The sequence below is a fragment of the Psammomys obesus genome, unplaced genomic scaffold (genome assembly GCF_907164565.1).
Source record: "Psammomys obesus unplaced genomic scaffold, mPsaObe1.curated_primary_1811, whole genome shotgun sequence".
Taxonomy (NCBI): Eukaryota; Metazoa; Chordata; class Mammalia; order Rodentia; family Muridae; genus Psammomys; species Psammomys obesus.
This window is the reverse complement of record NW_026596117.1, coordinates 10,413,366-10,429,490: the sequence shown is the minus strand read 5'-3', so window position 1 is coordinate 10,429,490 and position 16,125 is coordinate 10,413,366. Positions and strand designations below refer to the sequence as shown.

Genomic DNA, 16,125 nt, shown 5'->3' with positions numbered 1-16,125 from the left:
TACCTGGAATCAAATTTCCTAGAACTCAACCCCAGCCAGAAATGTGGCAAATCTTGGCCTCATTCATTCCTTTCACACTGAAACAAGCATCATCTTAAAATGAAGATTCTGGTTCAGTATCTCAGGTGAGCCAGTGAGGGTGCACTTTCTTAAAAAGCACCGAAGAAGAAGGTCTGTGAAGTCCCGGTAGAGTATGAAGTTCCTAAGTGCCATGGTTCTAGACTGTAGCTGCTTCTGGGAATTAGGTGGGAAGAAATTAAGAGAACGAATGATGTCTAGGTTCCTCTTGCAGAGATTCTCACTTAAAAATTCACAGAAGTGCTCCCAAGGATCTAGAGTTAACACGGTTTTGCATATGCAAAGGAAAAAAAAAAAAAAAACATTTCATGAACTCTCAAATGAATTGTCTTAAGTACCAGAATGGGTATGTCTAGAAAAAGGAAATAACACCGTATCAACTCCTCCAACCAAGCCTATGTCAGTGGTCTTCAACTTCCCTAATGCTGTGACCCTTTAATACAGTTCCTCAGGTGGTAGAGACCCCAACCATGAAATTATTTTCTTTGCTGCCTTAAAAACTGTAATTTTGCTACTGTTATGAATCGTAATGTAAATATCTGATATATAGGATATCTGACACGTGAACCCCTATAAAAGGACCGTTTGATCCCGAAAATCCCCCAGGGTGAGAACCACACTGTCTATGAGCATGCAGGCCCCACCCCTGCCTTTTCACGCCCACAGTGCAGCCCCGCCCCACTCATCGAGGCGACGTTCTGACTCCTCCACGCCATTGGCCAGGCCCGTTTCCTCCACCGACTCCATTTCCTTCTCCGCCGGGTCAACTTCCGGCCCAGAGCGGTCACGTGTCCGGATACGGGAAGTGGCGGGTGCTGGTCTCTTTTCCCTGCTCAATGAAAAGCGCTTCACAGCAGCTGTCGCTGCCGGTGCCCTTCCAGTGTCCGTCTCAGAGCACCCGCCTCGGCCTCGCGGTAAGCTTTGTGGCCGGGGGCCCGCGGTCATAGAGGTGGCAGCCTGAGTGGAGGCGGTGTTCGGTCCTGGCCGGGTCGGCCACTCCCAGGTCACCCGGCCCACCCACCCAGCTCCGCTCCGGGCTGCGGATCCTAGGCTGCGTCCTTACCCCTTGCTGTCCCGCTCTGGGAGAAGGCGGAGCCGGGAGGCAGCCTCGTCTTTCCCTTCACGGTTCCGCTCATCCCGGACAGATTTCATTTTTGCCCAACCAGCTTGGCCTGGGAAAGGAGGAGTGGCATGATTTCCACTGGTCCAAATCAACATAACATGTCCTTATAAATCTCTTAAGTGCATTGCCCAGCCTCTGACCAGTCTTCGCTGAATGGCATCACTCCGTGCTGAGATGTGTCTGCGGTAGGTGGGCCCAGCCCACTAAGGCACTTGCTTTTACACACAGTGTAATGATGGCCGTACTGCTGAAGGAAACAAGACCTACCATGAACAGTGGTTAGCTGCCTCTGTAACGGGCAGGCTTTAGTTTTTATTCAGAAGGCGAAGATCTAAAGAGAACCCAGAGTATGGACATGGGTTTTAGACTTAGGAAATAGCTGTGAAGGCTACTACATTAATTTAGTTGCTGGCATAATGAAAAGTTCTGTATAAACAACTGGAGAGTTAATTACTAGCCCCAAAGAAGACTGTCACGGAGCTATATCACTCCATTCATGTCTGTCAGATTCTCTACTATACGCCAGAGCCTGGCACTTAGCAAATAGCAATATTTGTTGAATTATGTGTAATTCCTTTATGCGTTATGGACAACCCTCTCCTGTTTCATCATTTGCCACACACCGAGTCTTTAGTATGGTGAACATTGGCCATCGTTAATTTTCTTTCGATTAGCTTTTCACTGTTGCAGTAAAACGGGTGACATCAAGAGGTTGTTGGTAAGTACCCAAGACACAAACCTGTGACAGAGCACCCTCCCCCTCTCACAAATGGCTGTGGAGATCCAGGTGATGGCAAATCATGCCACAGTTAGATAGCAAACACTTGTCTGGTAAATGCAGTAGGTGCTCTGAACATTTAGGCGAACGACCAATGTGGGTTAAGATCTTTATTGAGCCAGCTTCAGAGGAACCGAGAAATGTAGGTTTGGATAGGGAGAAGGTAATATGTCCTGCATGGGAAGGTGCTTAAGCAAAGATTTCAAGCCAGAAATGAACAGAGGGCCTTGAATGAGAGGCTTGGCTTGAGAACATTGGGCTGATGTTGAACAGGTTGTGTGGTACGTAAGAACGGTTCTAAAGTTTTTTGCTACTTTTTCAGGGCTGTAGGAGCCTAAAAAGAGATAACAGATGCTGTCACATAAAGGTAGTAAGTCTTGGTCCATGTGTTGACAGCAAAGCAGAGGGAAAGTAAATTGTATGTAGATGGAGAAGTCACAGAATACGCTAACAGGTTTCATGGTGACATGGAGGAAGTGGTCAGTTATGACAGTTTTGAACCTGACTGTTTGCTTACAGATGTGTTAGCTGGAAAGAGGCAACCGAGGGAACTATCCCTGGTTTGTTATTGAGTGCTACAGTATTCCCTTACGTAGTTACTAAGCACCAACTGTGTACCTCCTGTCAAATGCTAGGTATATAAAGATGAATAAGATAAGGTCCTTGCCAACAGAGGACTTCTTTTAATAGGGGCTAGAGTGCACTAGCTAAAAAAACACAGTGTGGAAGGGCTGTTGTCAGAGAAGAGGTGAGATGCAGAACAGTAGAAAAGGAATTTGTCTAGGAGAAAAGGCTTCAAAGAGGCAGTGTGCTATCAGAATCTTTGGGGGTGAGTTGGAATTTGATACAGTGACAAGAATTTCAGAAAAAGGACAAAAGTGAGCGACAACAATAAAAAGCCCAGAGACAGAACTAGTAAACTGGATAGTGTCCAGTTTGGTTTGAGGATAAGATGGAATGGAGCTTTAGTGTCACACCCAGGCCCTAAGACATATTAAGGGGTGTGCTGGCTAGTTTTATGTCAGTGTGACACAAGCTAGAGTCAGCTGAAAGGAGGGAACCTCAATTGAGAAAATGCCTCCTTCAAATGGGCTGTAGGTCTGTAAGGGATTTTCTTGGTGATTGATGGGGGAGGTCCAGCCCATTTTGGGTGGTGCTCTCCCTGAGCTAGTGGTTCTGGGTTCTGTAATAAAGCAGGCTGAGCAAGTCATGAGGAGCAAGCCAGTAAGCAGCACCCCTCATGGCCTCTGCACCAGCTCCTGCCTCCAGGTTCCTGCCTTGTTTGAGTTCCTGTCTTGACTTCCCTGATGCTGAACTGTGATGTGGAAGCGGAACTGAAATTAACTCTTTCATCCCCAGGTTGCTTTGGTCATGGTGTTTCATTACAACAGTAACCCTAACTAGGACAAGCAGCACAGACACTCTGTATAGAGTGGAGGTTAGGATAGGCGAGTGTGCAGAGATTGAGAGCACTAGGGAGAATTGTGCTTCCTACTTTACTCCCTGTGGGACAGGGGGGAGACTGATAGGAGAGTACTAAGAATTTGCAACAAGAGTGATGGAACTGGGAAAGGAATCATCAGAGGTACTGGTAAAGAATTTCAGGGCAGCTTAAATCCCCAGTTTGGACTGGGTTTAGATATTTGCAATGATTATGATAGACACAGCTTTTTAAACTGGCTGGTGGCCTTATAGAAGTAGAAAACAATCCCAGTTTGTGGAGATGGATAAGTGGGTGATGTTAAATTGGTCTGTAAGTCTGGTAAAATAATCAAAGGAGATAGATACTGTGAAATGAGTATTGCCTCCAGGCTTGGCTGAGAAAGAAGTTATGGCTAAGACTCAAGCTGAGGTGAACAAGGGATGGAAGTGGAAGGTGTGGGTTCCATGAGAAAAGGGATTTTATAGTTGGAGTACAGATAGAAGCTTCACGGAGTTAGGAAAATATCGCAGAGATATAGTTTGTAGAAGTTCTGTAAAGAAGTCATTGTTTCTTTTCCCATTGAAAGAAATGGTAGTAAAAGAAACTAATGCCACAGGCACATTTTCCTTGGAAAATAGTGATAGATACATATAAAGAAAACTGTTTAAATTATTTTTATTAAAAAATGAAGATCTTTAAAAATTAGTGTTTAAAAAAAGACTGAATTAAGTGAGAAGGAAAAGGAAAGCTACCTCTATATTGGTTTGATACATAATTCACTTATAGAATCCCCATTTCAAGCATTTCTTCATTATTTAGTATATTCACAAGTTTGTACGCTATCACACTAAGTGAAGAATGGTTTCCTTCACTAGTAGCTTTGTTTCCTTTCTTCATTTCCATCTCCTAGCAGTTTTCTTCTTTCTGTCTTCATGAGTGTTTCCGTTCTAAGAAGCACTTTTGATAAATGTAATTTGATCATATATAGTCTTTTGTTCCTGGTTTCTTTTGCTTAGCATGACGTTTTACGCTTTATCCATATCGTGCTTGTATCAGTACCCCATCCCTGTTATTTTTCGCAGCCTCAATGTGTCATATTTCCATATCTCTCCATCAATGACTGAGTTGTTCCTGCTTTTTTGGCTTCTATAAATGTGGTTCGCCTTCTGTATCTACAGGTTCCAAGTCCAGACATTCAACCAGCCTCCAACTGAGATAGTTGGTGGAAATGGTTTTTATACTGAGCATGTATGGAGGGTTTTGTTTTTTTTTTTTAACATTCTCTAAACAATACACAGTAACTATATAGCATTTACATTACACTTGGGGTTAAATGTAATCTAGAGATTATACAAATCTGTGGACTATAGTCTATTAACAACACTATAGCATTCTATGTAGGGCTTGGATATCTGTAGGTTTTGGTGTGTACAGGGGGCTTGGAGCTGGTGCCTCTCATATAGCCAGTGGTTGTCATGTTTCTTTGAACACTCGTGTGAGTTTTTCTGTGGAGATCTTTTCATTTCTTTTGGGAGTAATAAGCTGGATCATAAGGGGAGTTGCATGCTTGCCTTTTTGAAGAAACTGCCGAACTGTTTTCTAAAGCAACTGTACCATTTGTAATTCCACAGCCACGTGGGAGAGTTTTCTTCATCAGTACTTGCTGCTGTGTGTCCTTTGGGTTTTTAGCATTCCTAGCAGGTGAAATTAGTGGATGCCTCACTGTGGATTTCATTTGCACTTCCCAAGTGGTTAATGATATGGAAAGCCTTTGCAAAAGCCAGAGGGCAGCTGCACATGTTTTTCCTCAAGGCACCATTCACACCTCTTCCCCTTTTCTTAGACGTGGTTATCTCACCAGACCAGCTCTCCACAAATAGGTGAGGCTACGGGGTCAGTGAACCCCAGGTTCACCGGGGCTTGTCTCTGCCTTCCCGGCACTAGGTTAAAAGCAGGCCCCACCACGCACTGCTTGTTGTGTGGGCTCCAGAGATTAAACAAGATTGGACTTGTGTCCTGATGCTTACAAGGAAGCGCTTTACTAGCAGCTATCACCCTAGCCCAATACTGAACTTTTGTTTTTATTCGTATATTTATTGGCTATTTGTACAAGTGTCTGTGTGTGTGCATGTATGTATGTATGTGTGTTATCTGTGTGTGTGAATGGGCATGTATGTATGTATATATGTGTGTATATGTGTATGTGTGAATGTGTTGCTGAACCCTTGGAAAAGTTTTGACTTTGACAATGCTGGTTTCTCTGATTTTATTTACAACTTGAAGCTCCATGCTTTCATGCTATAGATGTATGGATATGTGTTTATGTCTTTGTTAGTGAAGAATTTCCCATTTGAGTCATAAATGGGACAGTTTATGAGGGAGGACAGTGATTTTAAGAATGAGCTCGATACTCTATTCTAAATTTTTTTCAGCTGAGAAAAGATGACAGCAATCAAGCATGCGTTACAGAGAGATATTTTCACACCAAACGATGAGCGCCTGCTGAGCATCGTGAATGTCTGCAAAGCCGGCAAAAAGAAAAAGAACTGTTTTCTGTGTGCCACAGGTAGGCGTTCATCAAAGCAGAGATGTGTGTTTGATACTCCTTCATTCCTTAGGGTCAGATTCTCATTGTTTCTATGACCGGGAAAATTCCTGGACAGACAAATTAATTTTTAATTGTTTTTATTGACTGTCGAACCGGTGTTTTTTATACTTTGTATCTAAGGTGGATGGCAAGTCACAGGGAGAACACTCGGCACACAGTGTAAGGTGACAGTTTCATTGTCTGTGAAGTGTTGTGGTGTCTTCCTTACCCGTGCCTTTCTGCCTTTCAGCTGTCTGCTATCCTGAATCTTACCACATTCCCATGTGTAATTTCAAACTATATTATTTAGGTCTACTTGTCTTTAAACTTTTAATAAGTTGAATTATGATTCTTTGTGACCTCTCCCATTCAGATTACATTCATGAGAATTTTGTTTTATTTTGGAGTTTCTTATTGGTTTGTTTTTGAGACAGGATCTCACATTGTATCCCTGGCTACCCTGGAGCTCACATAAACCAAGCTAGCCTAGAACTCAGAGATCCACCTGCCTCTGCAATTGGCTACCACCCCTGGCTATGTGTTTGGTTTTTGTTCTTTCACAAGGCTGTAAATACCTTCATAGTCACTGCTATGAAGACACTCATATTCCACCATGAGTGTCTCATTGTCCCCATACACATCCCACCAGGGGGAGCAAGATGTGACGTTTGTTCTAGGCTTTGCTGTTCAGACGGCTGGTTTGTGAATGCGTTTGAGCTTGTCTTCTGCTGTATACACCAAAATTATTTTAAAATAAAAGTGTACTTTAAAAATCATTGTAAATCCACTTAGGTGTGGATTCTGCTCTAAGATACAGTTTTGATTTTGTTGTTGTTGTTTTAAGGGATTATTCTTTTCAGTCCCACAGAAGTGTGGTTTCCTTGTGCTCGCTACACCCTAATCAACAACAGTTGCTTCTCACAGACAGATTGTCACCAGGAAGGTGGAGTGACTTAGTGTGTCATTGTGGTTTCAAAAATGCACTGTGCTAACTGATGATGAGGTTGTGATCCTCTCAAGAATGTATCGGCCATTTTTTTTCCTATGAGATTTGCCACTTAAGCCTTTTGCTTATCTCCTGTTGGCCAATTGTCCTTACACAGATTCCTACAGTCTTTAAATTGTTACAGTATCTGGACAGGTGCTGTACTATCTATTAGCTGCATAGATATTTCTGTTATGGGGGTGTATAGTTTCTGGTTTATCTTTGTACTTTTTATGGTTTCTCATAGTGAAATTTAATTGTCATTTAATAAAATTGATGCTTTATGGCTTCTACAGCATTAGTTTGTAAAGGTTTTGATTTACTATGTCTTAGTGAATGTGGTATATTTTTATGTGTCTGTCTGTGTGTGGGAACACATATTTGTATTTCAGGATTTTCTCTTATATCTCATTTTTGTTTTATTTTTTGTTATTTACTCTTTCACCCTAATTGTAGAATCAACTTCTTAAGTTCCAGAATTTGTTGCAGTTTTGATTGGGATTGTTTTGAAGCTGTCATTCAATTTGTAAGGAGCTTGCATTTTTTTAATGGTGTGTTTATGCCATTAACATGTTGATTTTCTGTTTTATGAGCTTCACTATTTTGTCTGTTTTCTCAAAGTTTTGCATGTTATATTTGTTATAAGGTCTTCTTCCTTAGATCTGCGTGTGATTACCAGTAATAATGTAAGATTTGATGAAGCAAAATGGTATCTTTTATAAATATCCTATTTGCCAGTATACTGGTTTAGGATTTTTACATCCCTGTTCATTGTGTATGTGTAAATTTCCTGTTGTTGCCTTTGGCTTGTTAACCAGTTAGTAAATAAGTCAGGGCACTCCCCTTGTTTTCTCACTAGAATAGTTGTGTGTTTGGAGTTATTCTCTTTTTGAAAATTTGGCAGGAGGAGGAGGTAGAACTGCTGGACTAGATTGGAGGAGTGGAAGTGATTTTTGCTTAGCAAATGCAGCTTAATAGATTTTTTTTTTCCCTGAATATTCTTTAGCCCAGTGGTTCTCAACCTTTCTAATGCTTCAACTCTTTAAAATAGTTCCTCAGGTTATGGTTACCACCAAACATAAAATTATTTTGTTGCTACTTCATAACTGTAACTTTTCTACTGTTATGAATCATAATGTAAATATCTGTGTTTTCTGATGGTCTTAGGTGACTCCTGTGAAAGGGCTGTTCAACTCCCAGGTTGAGAACCTCTGCTTTAGTCCATTTTGACATGTAAGATTTTTAAGAGTGTATTTGGGGGTTTGCTGTTTTTTGACTTGTTTGTTCATTGTTGTTTGGAAAGCCATTTGCTTTTGAAATGTATCAGCATTCATTTCAAATCCAAACTCTACTCTGTTGCCAGAGTCGTGTTTTGAAACTAGAGCAGGGCATTTTTCTTATAGCAGCCCTCTACCTCAGCTGGAGGCCTTGAAGAGCTGAGTGTCGGTCTTCTGTGGCAGCTTCATTTCCATCTACCTGTATTATGCTGTGCCGTCCATATTGAATTGCTCTTTGTGGAGACTTTAGGCTCTATCAGGAGTCTTTGGACATACTGTGCGAGTCATTAGATTTCTCTTCCTGCACCCTGTGAAAAAGGCCTGAAGCTTTTCCTCTCAGGGCATCTGTCTGCCTCCAACCCTCTCGTCTGACTTAGATGCTTCCTGTAGGATTCTGTGAACTCCTCTGTGACCTATTACAAGGCAGTACACTTACTTCAGATTCACCACATCAGGCACCTGAAAGCAACACTTACAGTGAGCGAATGAAGAATGGGTAGATGACTGATACTGCTAACAATCGTGTGTGTTTTGTTCAACAGTGACAACTGAACGCCCCGTGCAGGTGAAGGTGGTCAAAGTCAAGAAATCTGACAAGGGAGATTTCTACAAGAGGCAAATTGCTTGGGCCCTTCGAGACCTCGCTGTGGTAGATGCTAAAGATGCCATCAAAGTATGTTTGCAATGGTCCCTTGACTGTGTTCAGAAGGAGTCTTTCGTGTTATATACAGCATGTGTGTCCTGAGGTGATCAAACTTGTTCTGTGGCTGTCAGTCTGCCGTCTGTTAGTCTAAAATACATTAATCTCTATTCTTCACCCCCACTATTAGACTACTTAAAATAACTACATATGTATGTTTGGTTCAGCTTTTTAGTTTGTTAAAGCTACACTTATATTTGTGCCCAAGCTAGATAAACTAGAGTAAAATAACCTTAATGCTATGTAGTTCTTTATTTAAATGAAATATCCTTAGTTTAAAATTCTATAAATTAGTATGAACTTTAGTGTATTGTGTGAATTAACTCTCTAAAAACCAGTCATTGTTTTGGTAAGCCTTGGTTCAAAGCATGTGTGATGTACATAAGGAGCCATCTTTGCATAAGACTCAGCAATGAATGCAGGCAATTTGACATTTGGTGTTTGTGGTTCAAATAAAGGAAGTGATGGGGGTGGGGCCACACCTTATTTTGAGGTGATTTAATAAAATTTTAAGAATATAAATTTACACCTTCAGTGTGAGCAAACTTGGAGGACAGATATTAACAGTAATCACGGTAAAGGGTCACTAAAGGCAGCTCAAGGCAGTTCTCAGCAGGGCCTGTGAAATCCAGTAGTGCTCCCCCCTGAGTTCATGGGTCTTCCTCTACCTCCCCTCCTGGCTAGCTCTGATGTCTTGTCTTCTGTCACCGTGTGCCTCAGGAGCACAGCAAAACACTGCAGCACAGCCACTGTGCTGGGGGACTCAGAGCCAGGCTCACACTCATGTAGCTGTCACACCTCTGCCGCAACTCCAAAGTTATGTCTGTTTTTCAGAAAGCACAAAAAATGACATAGACATTTGTAAATTGATCTGGTGAGAGAAAACTGCAGGGTCTTGTTTGTTTGTTCCTTTGAGACAGGGTCTCAGGCAACCCATGAGTTTGACCTCAAACTTCATGTGGTGGCTGAGGCTGTCTCTAAACTCCTGCTTCTTATGCCTCCATCTCCCAAATGCTGGGATGACAGACATGCACCACCACGCCTGGCTGAAACCCTGGTTTTGCTCTTCTGTGGCAAAAATCTAGGCATTAAAAAGCTGAATAAAATGAAAGGTTATTGAGGCATGTGCTAAGAAATAAAAGCAAGAGTAATTTTAGGAAATCCTTGCCAATCTTTGTCAGATTTCTTCTGAATCAATCTCTTTCTCCCTCTCTCTCTCTCACACACAGAAAGACACAGAGACAGGGAGAGAGACAGAGAGACAGACACACAGAGAGAGAGAGAGAGAGAGACAGATGTAAGTGTTTTAGTAAGCTAGACTTTTGCCTTATTCCTAAGAAGCACACAGAATTTAGGAAAATGTGTAAAGTGGTTTGACAAGTGTGGGGAGGGAGAAGGAGGAGTATTTGGATAGAAAAGTAGTTTTCTGTTGTGTGGGCGTTTTGTTGTTGTTGTTTTTAGCTTCAGTAAATAATTTCTGATACGAAGGTGGCAAGAGAAGGAAGCCTTTTGGAAAGCTGTAAGAGGAAGTACACGGGCAGCTTTTCAGAAACACACCTCCTGCATCCATAGGCTTGTGAAGTTCCCTCACACTGCCCATCGCTTTCTTAGGCAGAGCCCTCAGGGCTCACTTGCTTAATAGGTTGGAGTTTTTTGTTGTTGTTGTTGTTTCATTCTGTGTAGGCTCCTTGGTGTGTGTTTACTGTAGATGGATATAAAATATGAACTTTTCATACGTAGCCGGCAGTGCCATTTAGTATTGCGCATTGATTGGTGCAGCTGCTGCCACTGGAGCACTCAGCCTCATTACTGGCGTTAGAGGAAATATTCCCAGGGAGGCGCTCATTTCCCAGCAAGTTCACATTCGTTGCCAGTACTCTTAGACATGTTTCTAAGTAAGACAAGTAAGGGTAAAAGTAAGGGATTACTTTTAACCATAAATACAAGTTTTCAATAAAAGTTGCACATGTGCATGCTTGTGGAGGTCGGAGGACAATTTGTGAGTCTGTTGTCTCCTCCGCCCTGGGCAGCAGCTTTTTAGATTGACAGCCGGTGCCTTTACCTGCTGAGCTGTCTCACCAGCTCAGGTTTTCAGTTTCTGGAATGCATAAGCTCTGTTTATAAGATGTAAGTTGAACAAATTACTAATTGTATCCTATTGTTGTGTGACCATCATGCTACAAGTCAAGTCCTGTTCCTTAAAATACTCTATTACTCAAAGTGATAGTCTCATCTAACTGTTCTTGCCTTGAAGGTCTGTCAACACTTTGTTCCCCCCGAATATTGCTGTAAATGAATAAAATTATCTCTTTACTATATAGAAGATTAATATGTTGGAATATACTACTGTCCTATATTGTAGTGCATTTGAGTCTATGTTTTAATTCTTTGGAAGTGAACAATAGTATACATTCATGTTTTCATTTCTGCATAAGAGTCAAGTAGTCCTATAGTCAGGAAAGAAAGATTGCTATATAATGGCAGTCAGTACTGGTTAGTTTTTGTCAACCTGACACAAACTAGAGTCACGTGGAGGGAAGGAACTTCAGCTGAGGAAGTGCTTCTTCCATCAGATTGGCCCGTACGCATATCTCTGTGGCATTTTCTTGATTGTTGATTGATTCAGAGGGCCCAACCTGCTGTGGGTGGTGCCATCCCTGGACAGGTGGTCCTTGAAGGTATAATGAAGATACGTAAATGAGAGCATGGGCGCAGGCCAGTAAGCAGCTTTCCTTCATGGTTCCTGCCCTGACGTCTCTCTGTGGACAGTTACGCAGTAGTATAAGATGGAATAACCCATTCTTCCCCCAACCCAGTTTGGTCAGTGTTTATCAGAGCAGCAGAGAAGTAGACTAAGCACTGACCTGAAGACTTGCAGAAGGTGCAGTGTGATTCAGATTGCCTCAGTCTCTCAAACAGCTTTAAAGTTCTCCAACATTTTTGCCTTGTGAGGTGCCTGTTAATTCTACACTTTCAAAACATAAAACATAAAAGAAGTGCCAAAAAAAAAAAAAAGCTGCACACCTATAATCCCAATACTCTGGAAGGCAGAGACAGGTGGATCTCTGTGAGTTCAAGGCCAGCCTGGTCAACAAAGCTAGTCCAGGACAGCCAAGCCTACACAAAGAAACAAAACAACAAAAAAGGGCAGCTCTTGTTTCTCACCATCTTTGGTCTTAGAAAGTATACAAGGGGTTTTTTTCCCTTATGTTTTAATTAGGTATATTCTTTAATAGGGAATTAGTTTCAAATCACACATTGTCGAAGAAATTATGTAACCAAAACATCATAAGCCACTAAAAAGAGAAAATGAGAGCCCTGTTCAAGCTAGACACCATTGTCATGTTACTCAGGGAAGCTGAGCACAAAGCCATCAAGTGTGGAACCTGTCCTTTCACTCCTAGACTTTAAGGCCAAGAGAGAAAGTGTTCACTGCCGGGGGTTGTTGCTGGTCCGGTTTTTTCTATAAATTGTATTCTCTAAGCACCTCAAGTCATTCAGTTCATGTATGTATGCAGTGTTTGAAGCCAGGCCCCTAAACATGTGAGGCAAGTATATCCCTAGCCATGTACACAATATTTCTAATGTTCTTTTTTTTTTTTTTTTTTTGCCTCCCAAAACCAGCCCCACTCTTAATTTTTAAGTAGATTTTATATTAACAATGAAAAATGATAGGATCACAACCTATTTCTACATTTTCCTGTTTTAGGAAAATCCCGAATTTGATTTACATTTTGAAAAAGTGTATAAGTGGGTTGCCAGCAGCACTGCTGAAAAGAATGCATTCATTTCCTGCATTTGGAAACTGAATCAGCGCTACCTCCGCAAGAAAATCGATTTTGTTAATGTGAGCTCACAGCTCTTGGAAGGTAAAGTAAATGAACATGTGTGTGCGTGATCGCGTGGACCCTTAAATGACTATAGGGTTTGGCATTATTTAAAGCAATTAGGGTACTGAGTCTGCCTTACAATACGTCATAAAAATGCCTACCTAATTTTGTTTAAGACACTGTAGGTGTACAGGGGACTGGCATATTCACTCATTATCCCGGGCTTGGTGGCACAGGTCAGCAGTCCTGAGTACTTGGGAGGCTAAGGCAGAAGGATCACAAGTTCAAGGCTGTCTCAGCTCCAGAGGAGTCTCTTGGGCTACTTGGTGAGACCCTGTCTAAAAATAAACAGTGACAGGCTAGAGTGGCAGCCCATTGCTAGAGCACTTGCCTAGCATGTGCAGGGACAGCGGGTTCAATCTCAGTACTTAAAACGTATTCACCCATAAATATGCTCCTAGGAGATAATTACTGCTAACATTTTGACATATATTCTTCAAGGCTTTTTTCTATGACTACTTAAATAATTTTCTTTAAATAGAGAAATTCATACTTGTTTCCTAACATTCTTTTTTCATATAATGAATTCAGCACAAACATTTTTTTTATGTTACTAAATACTTACTCTAAATTTTTATTAGCACCATAGTATTCCTTTGTCTGGCTGTACCGTTATTTATTTATTAATTAAGTTTCTGTCCTTTCTTATCTGAAACAGCTGTGGGATAACTGACCCTACAGCAGGACTTTTATGCCTAGCAGTAGACATAGTAGGCTAACGCAGCTCTGATGTTACACTGCCTGTGTTTAAATTCTGGCTTTGCCAGCTGTTGCCTGCCTTTATATAGTTAATGGCAGCGTCAGTTTCCCTTATGTCCAAAATAGAGATGAAAATAATATTTCCCTACAGTTATTGTAAGCATCCCGTTTCTTCCTACATAAACGCGATGAGAAGGGTGTCAGGTTTATCGTAAATGCTCAACAAACTCTCTTCTTGCAGCAGAATCCTGGGTAGGAGATTGATGGGGACATCTTTGACTCATGCCTTTGCAAATGTTACTTGGACTATTCTGTGTGGAAGTCAGCCTCTACTCTGAAGTATCGAAGTGTTCAGTGAGGTTTCATTCTTTGCAGATGTCTTTCCTGAGGGTGGAGCATCATCTGGAAATGGTTCTGAATGCCCAATGGGTGCCATTTGGATAGCATTCTTTTATCTCACAGAAGAAACCAGCTGTTTTTCCCTATGAAGGGCAGGCTAGCTTGGAGTTCATTTTGTACCCAGATTGACTTGAAACTCATGGCAGGCTTCCTGCCTAACCTTCCCTGTGAGCCATCATGTCTGCCTTAAAACTTTATTCATGTATTTATTGAGAGGAGAACGTGTGCTTCCCATGACGCTTGTGTGGATGTCAGAGACGATGTTATGAAGTTGACTTCCAGGGATTAGTGTGGGTTATCTGCCTAGCACCTGTAGTCACTGAGCCAGTCTCTGGCCCAGTATTAAATAACTTAAGATATAGTATAAAGAAAAACATTCACCTAGACACTTGCCTCTTATTTTATTTGATCCTATTTTTATTTGACTGTGGACTTTTCTCCTTTCAAATAGATTCCTCTTTCCCAGAAGGTCTACACTGTCTAGCCTTGGTGCTTAGAGCTGCAGAAAACTGGCAAATACTGCAGTCTGTCAAGACCCTGAGTGGCCCCCAAGTCCCTTCCCACTGAGACACTGGGCTAGGTTAGGAGCGTCAGGGCTGCCTCCTCACCAGGGTCTTGACTGTGAGCTATGTTAAGGAAATGACTCCCTAGAAATGTGTGGTAATTTTTCTTACTTTCAACTACACATTCATTTGCTTTGAATGAATTTGGGGATTATTGATTTGTTTGTTTTACCAATTGAGGCAAGAATATTCTGATTAATCATTCATTGAAAAGCTTGCTATTCTATTTTCAAATATTCTGTGTTTCCAGATGTTATTTATTCCTAATATGTACTTTAAGGTATTTCATTAGGACAACTATATTGAAAAATGCATATTCTATCTTGCACTAAAAAAAAATTACCAGAAGCATGCAAAGACTAGTGCTGATTTTAAGAATAGCTTTGGACTTCTTTTAAGGTACTTAATTTTTCAGGACATACAATAAATATGTAGGTGTTTTAATATTTATAAAAATTAACTCAATTGAGATTTGTTTTAAGGATGCTAAAATCCTTCAGGATGGCATTTTGGAAAGCATTTTCTGTTGATCAATAACTGTTATTTTAGTATTCAGGGAAAAGCTTTATAAATGTCTAAAAACTAGTTTTAATGAGCCCTAAAAATCACAGCCATTCATTTTCATTTTAAAGAAGTAAAGCTTTTAGGCTTTGGATGTTAGGGGGGAAGCCCTCATTATCACTTCATTTGAAGAACTAAATAATCGCCCAAGTAAGTTGATACTGTTGAAAGTGTTCAAGCAGCAGCAGCAGCTTCCCTAGTTTTTATAAATGACTGTGGGATGTTGGAGTTTTAGAATTGGAGAAGGAAGTTTTTTATTTTTCCTCAGTTTTCTTTTTCTTTTCTTTTTCATCAGTTGACTTGCAGCCAGATTCTAAACAATCTTCCCGTTGAATCCTTGAATGCCTGCTTGCCCCGTTCTTTCCTGTGTTTGTTTCTTGACTCTGTCTTATTATTTGAAACAATGTTTTGTGACTAATCCTTTGTGAGGGAGTGTCCTGGCAAAGCTTTGGACCTTGAGTGAAAATAACTATATTAAATGCATGAGTCACAACTGACCTACAAATAATACCCTGGAAATGTTTTCGCTTCCCAGCTTTCTTCTTCAAGGACTACTTGATACTGTTTCTGAAAGACTGAGAGAAAATAGGGCAATGCACTTCTAGACAATGAATAAGAAAAACAAACATGGAAGTTTAGCTTCTTAGGGATCTTCCAACTGTGTAGTTGGTTTTAATGTTGCCCTGAGAACCCAAGTTTATCATGAAGCTCAAATGAGGTACAGGTATTAGTTAAAAGTTTTAAATCTCCACTTTTCTACCCAGCTAATACTCTGTGCTTACTTTCCTCTGCTTTTCCATACCTTTCACTCCAGAGCTGCCTAAAGTTACAGAAGGTGCGTAACACCTTTTCTTCTTACTCTATTCCACATGTGTGTATTACTTGCCTCTGTCATATACCATTTGTTGGTTGCATATTTTACGTAGTTGTGTACAAGGATAAATTTTTTACAAAATCCACATAGTAATAAAACTAATAGTATTATTCATTATTAGCTTCCAAAGGACTGCTTCGGGGAAAGAAAGTATACTAAAATAGTTTTGTTGACTTAAAACACCTGCT

General features: G+C 40.9%; 1 protein-coding gene across 4 annotated transcripts in view; it reads left to right on the top strand.

The window, feature by feature from the left end:
* The first annotated feature begins 891 nt into the window (after window positions 1–891).
* The window catches only part of Exoc1 (exocyst complex component 1), a 44,939-nt gene continuing 29,705 nt past the window's right edge, over window positions 892–16,125 (top strand). For 2 of the 4 annotated variants that reach the window (XM_055629247.1, XM_055629245.1), the window contains exons 1-5: window positions 892–992; window positions 5,835–5,968; window positions 8,794–8,924; window positions 12,661–12,820; window positions 15,878–15,898. In XM_055629247.1, coding sequence (XP_055485222.1) covers window positions 5,845–5,968; window positions 8,794–8,924; window positions 12,661–12,820; window positions 15,878–15,898 — 436 coding nt within the window. In that variant the 5' untranslated portion in view covers window positions 892–992; window positions 5,835–5,844. The remainder of the gene's footprint in view (window positions 993–5,834; window positions 5,969–8,793; window positions 8,925–12,660; window positions 12,821–15,877; window positions 15,899–16,125) is intronic. The other 2 variants (XM_055629248.1, XM_055629246.1) reach the window with 1 other exon arrangement.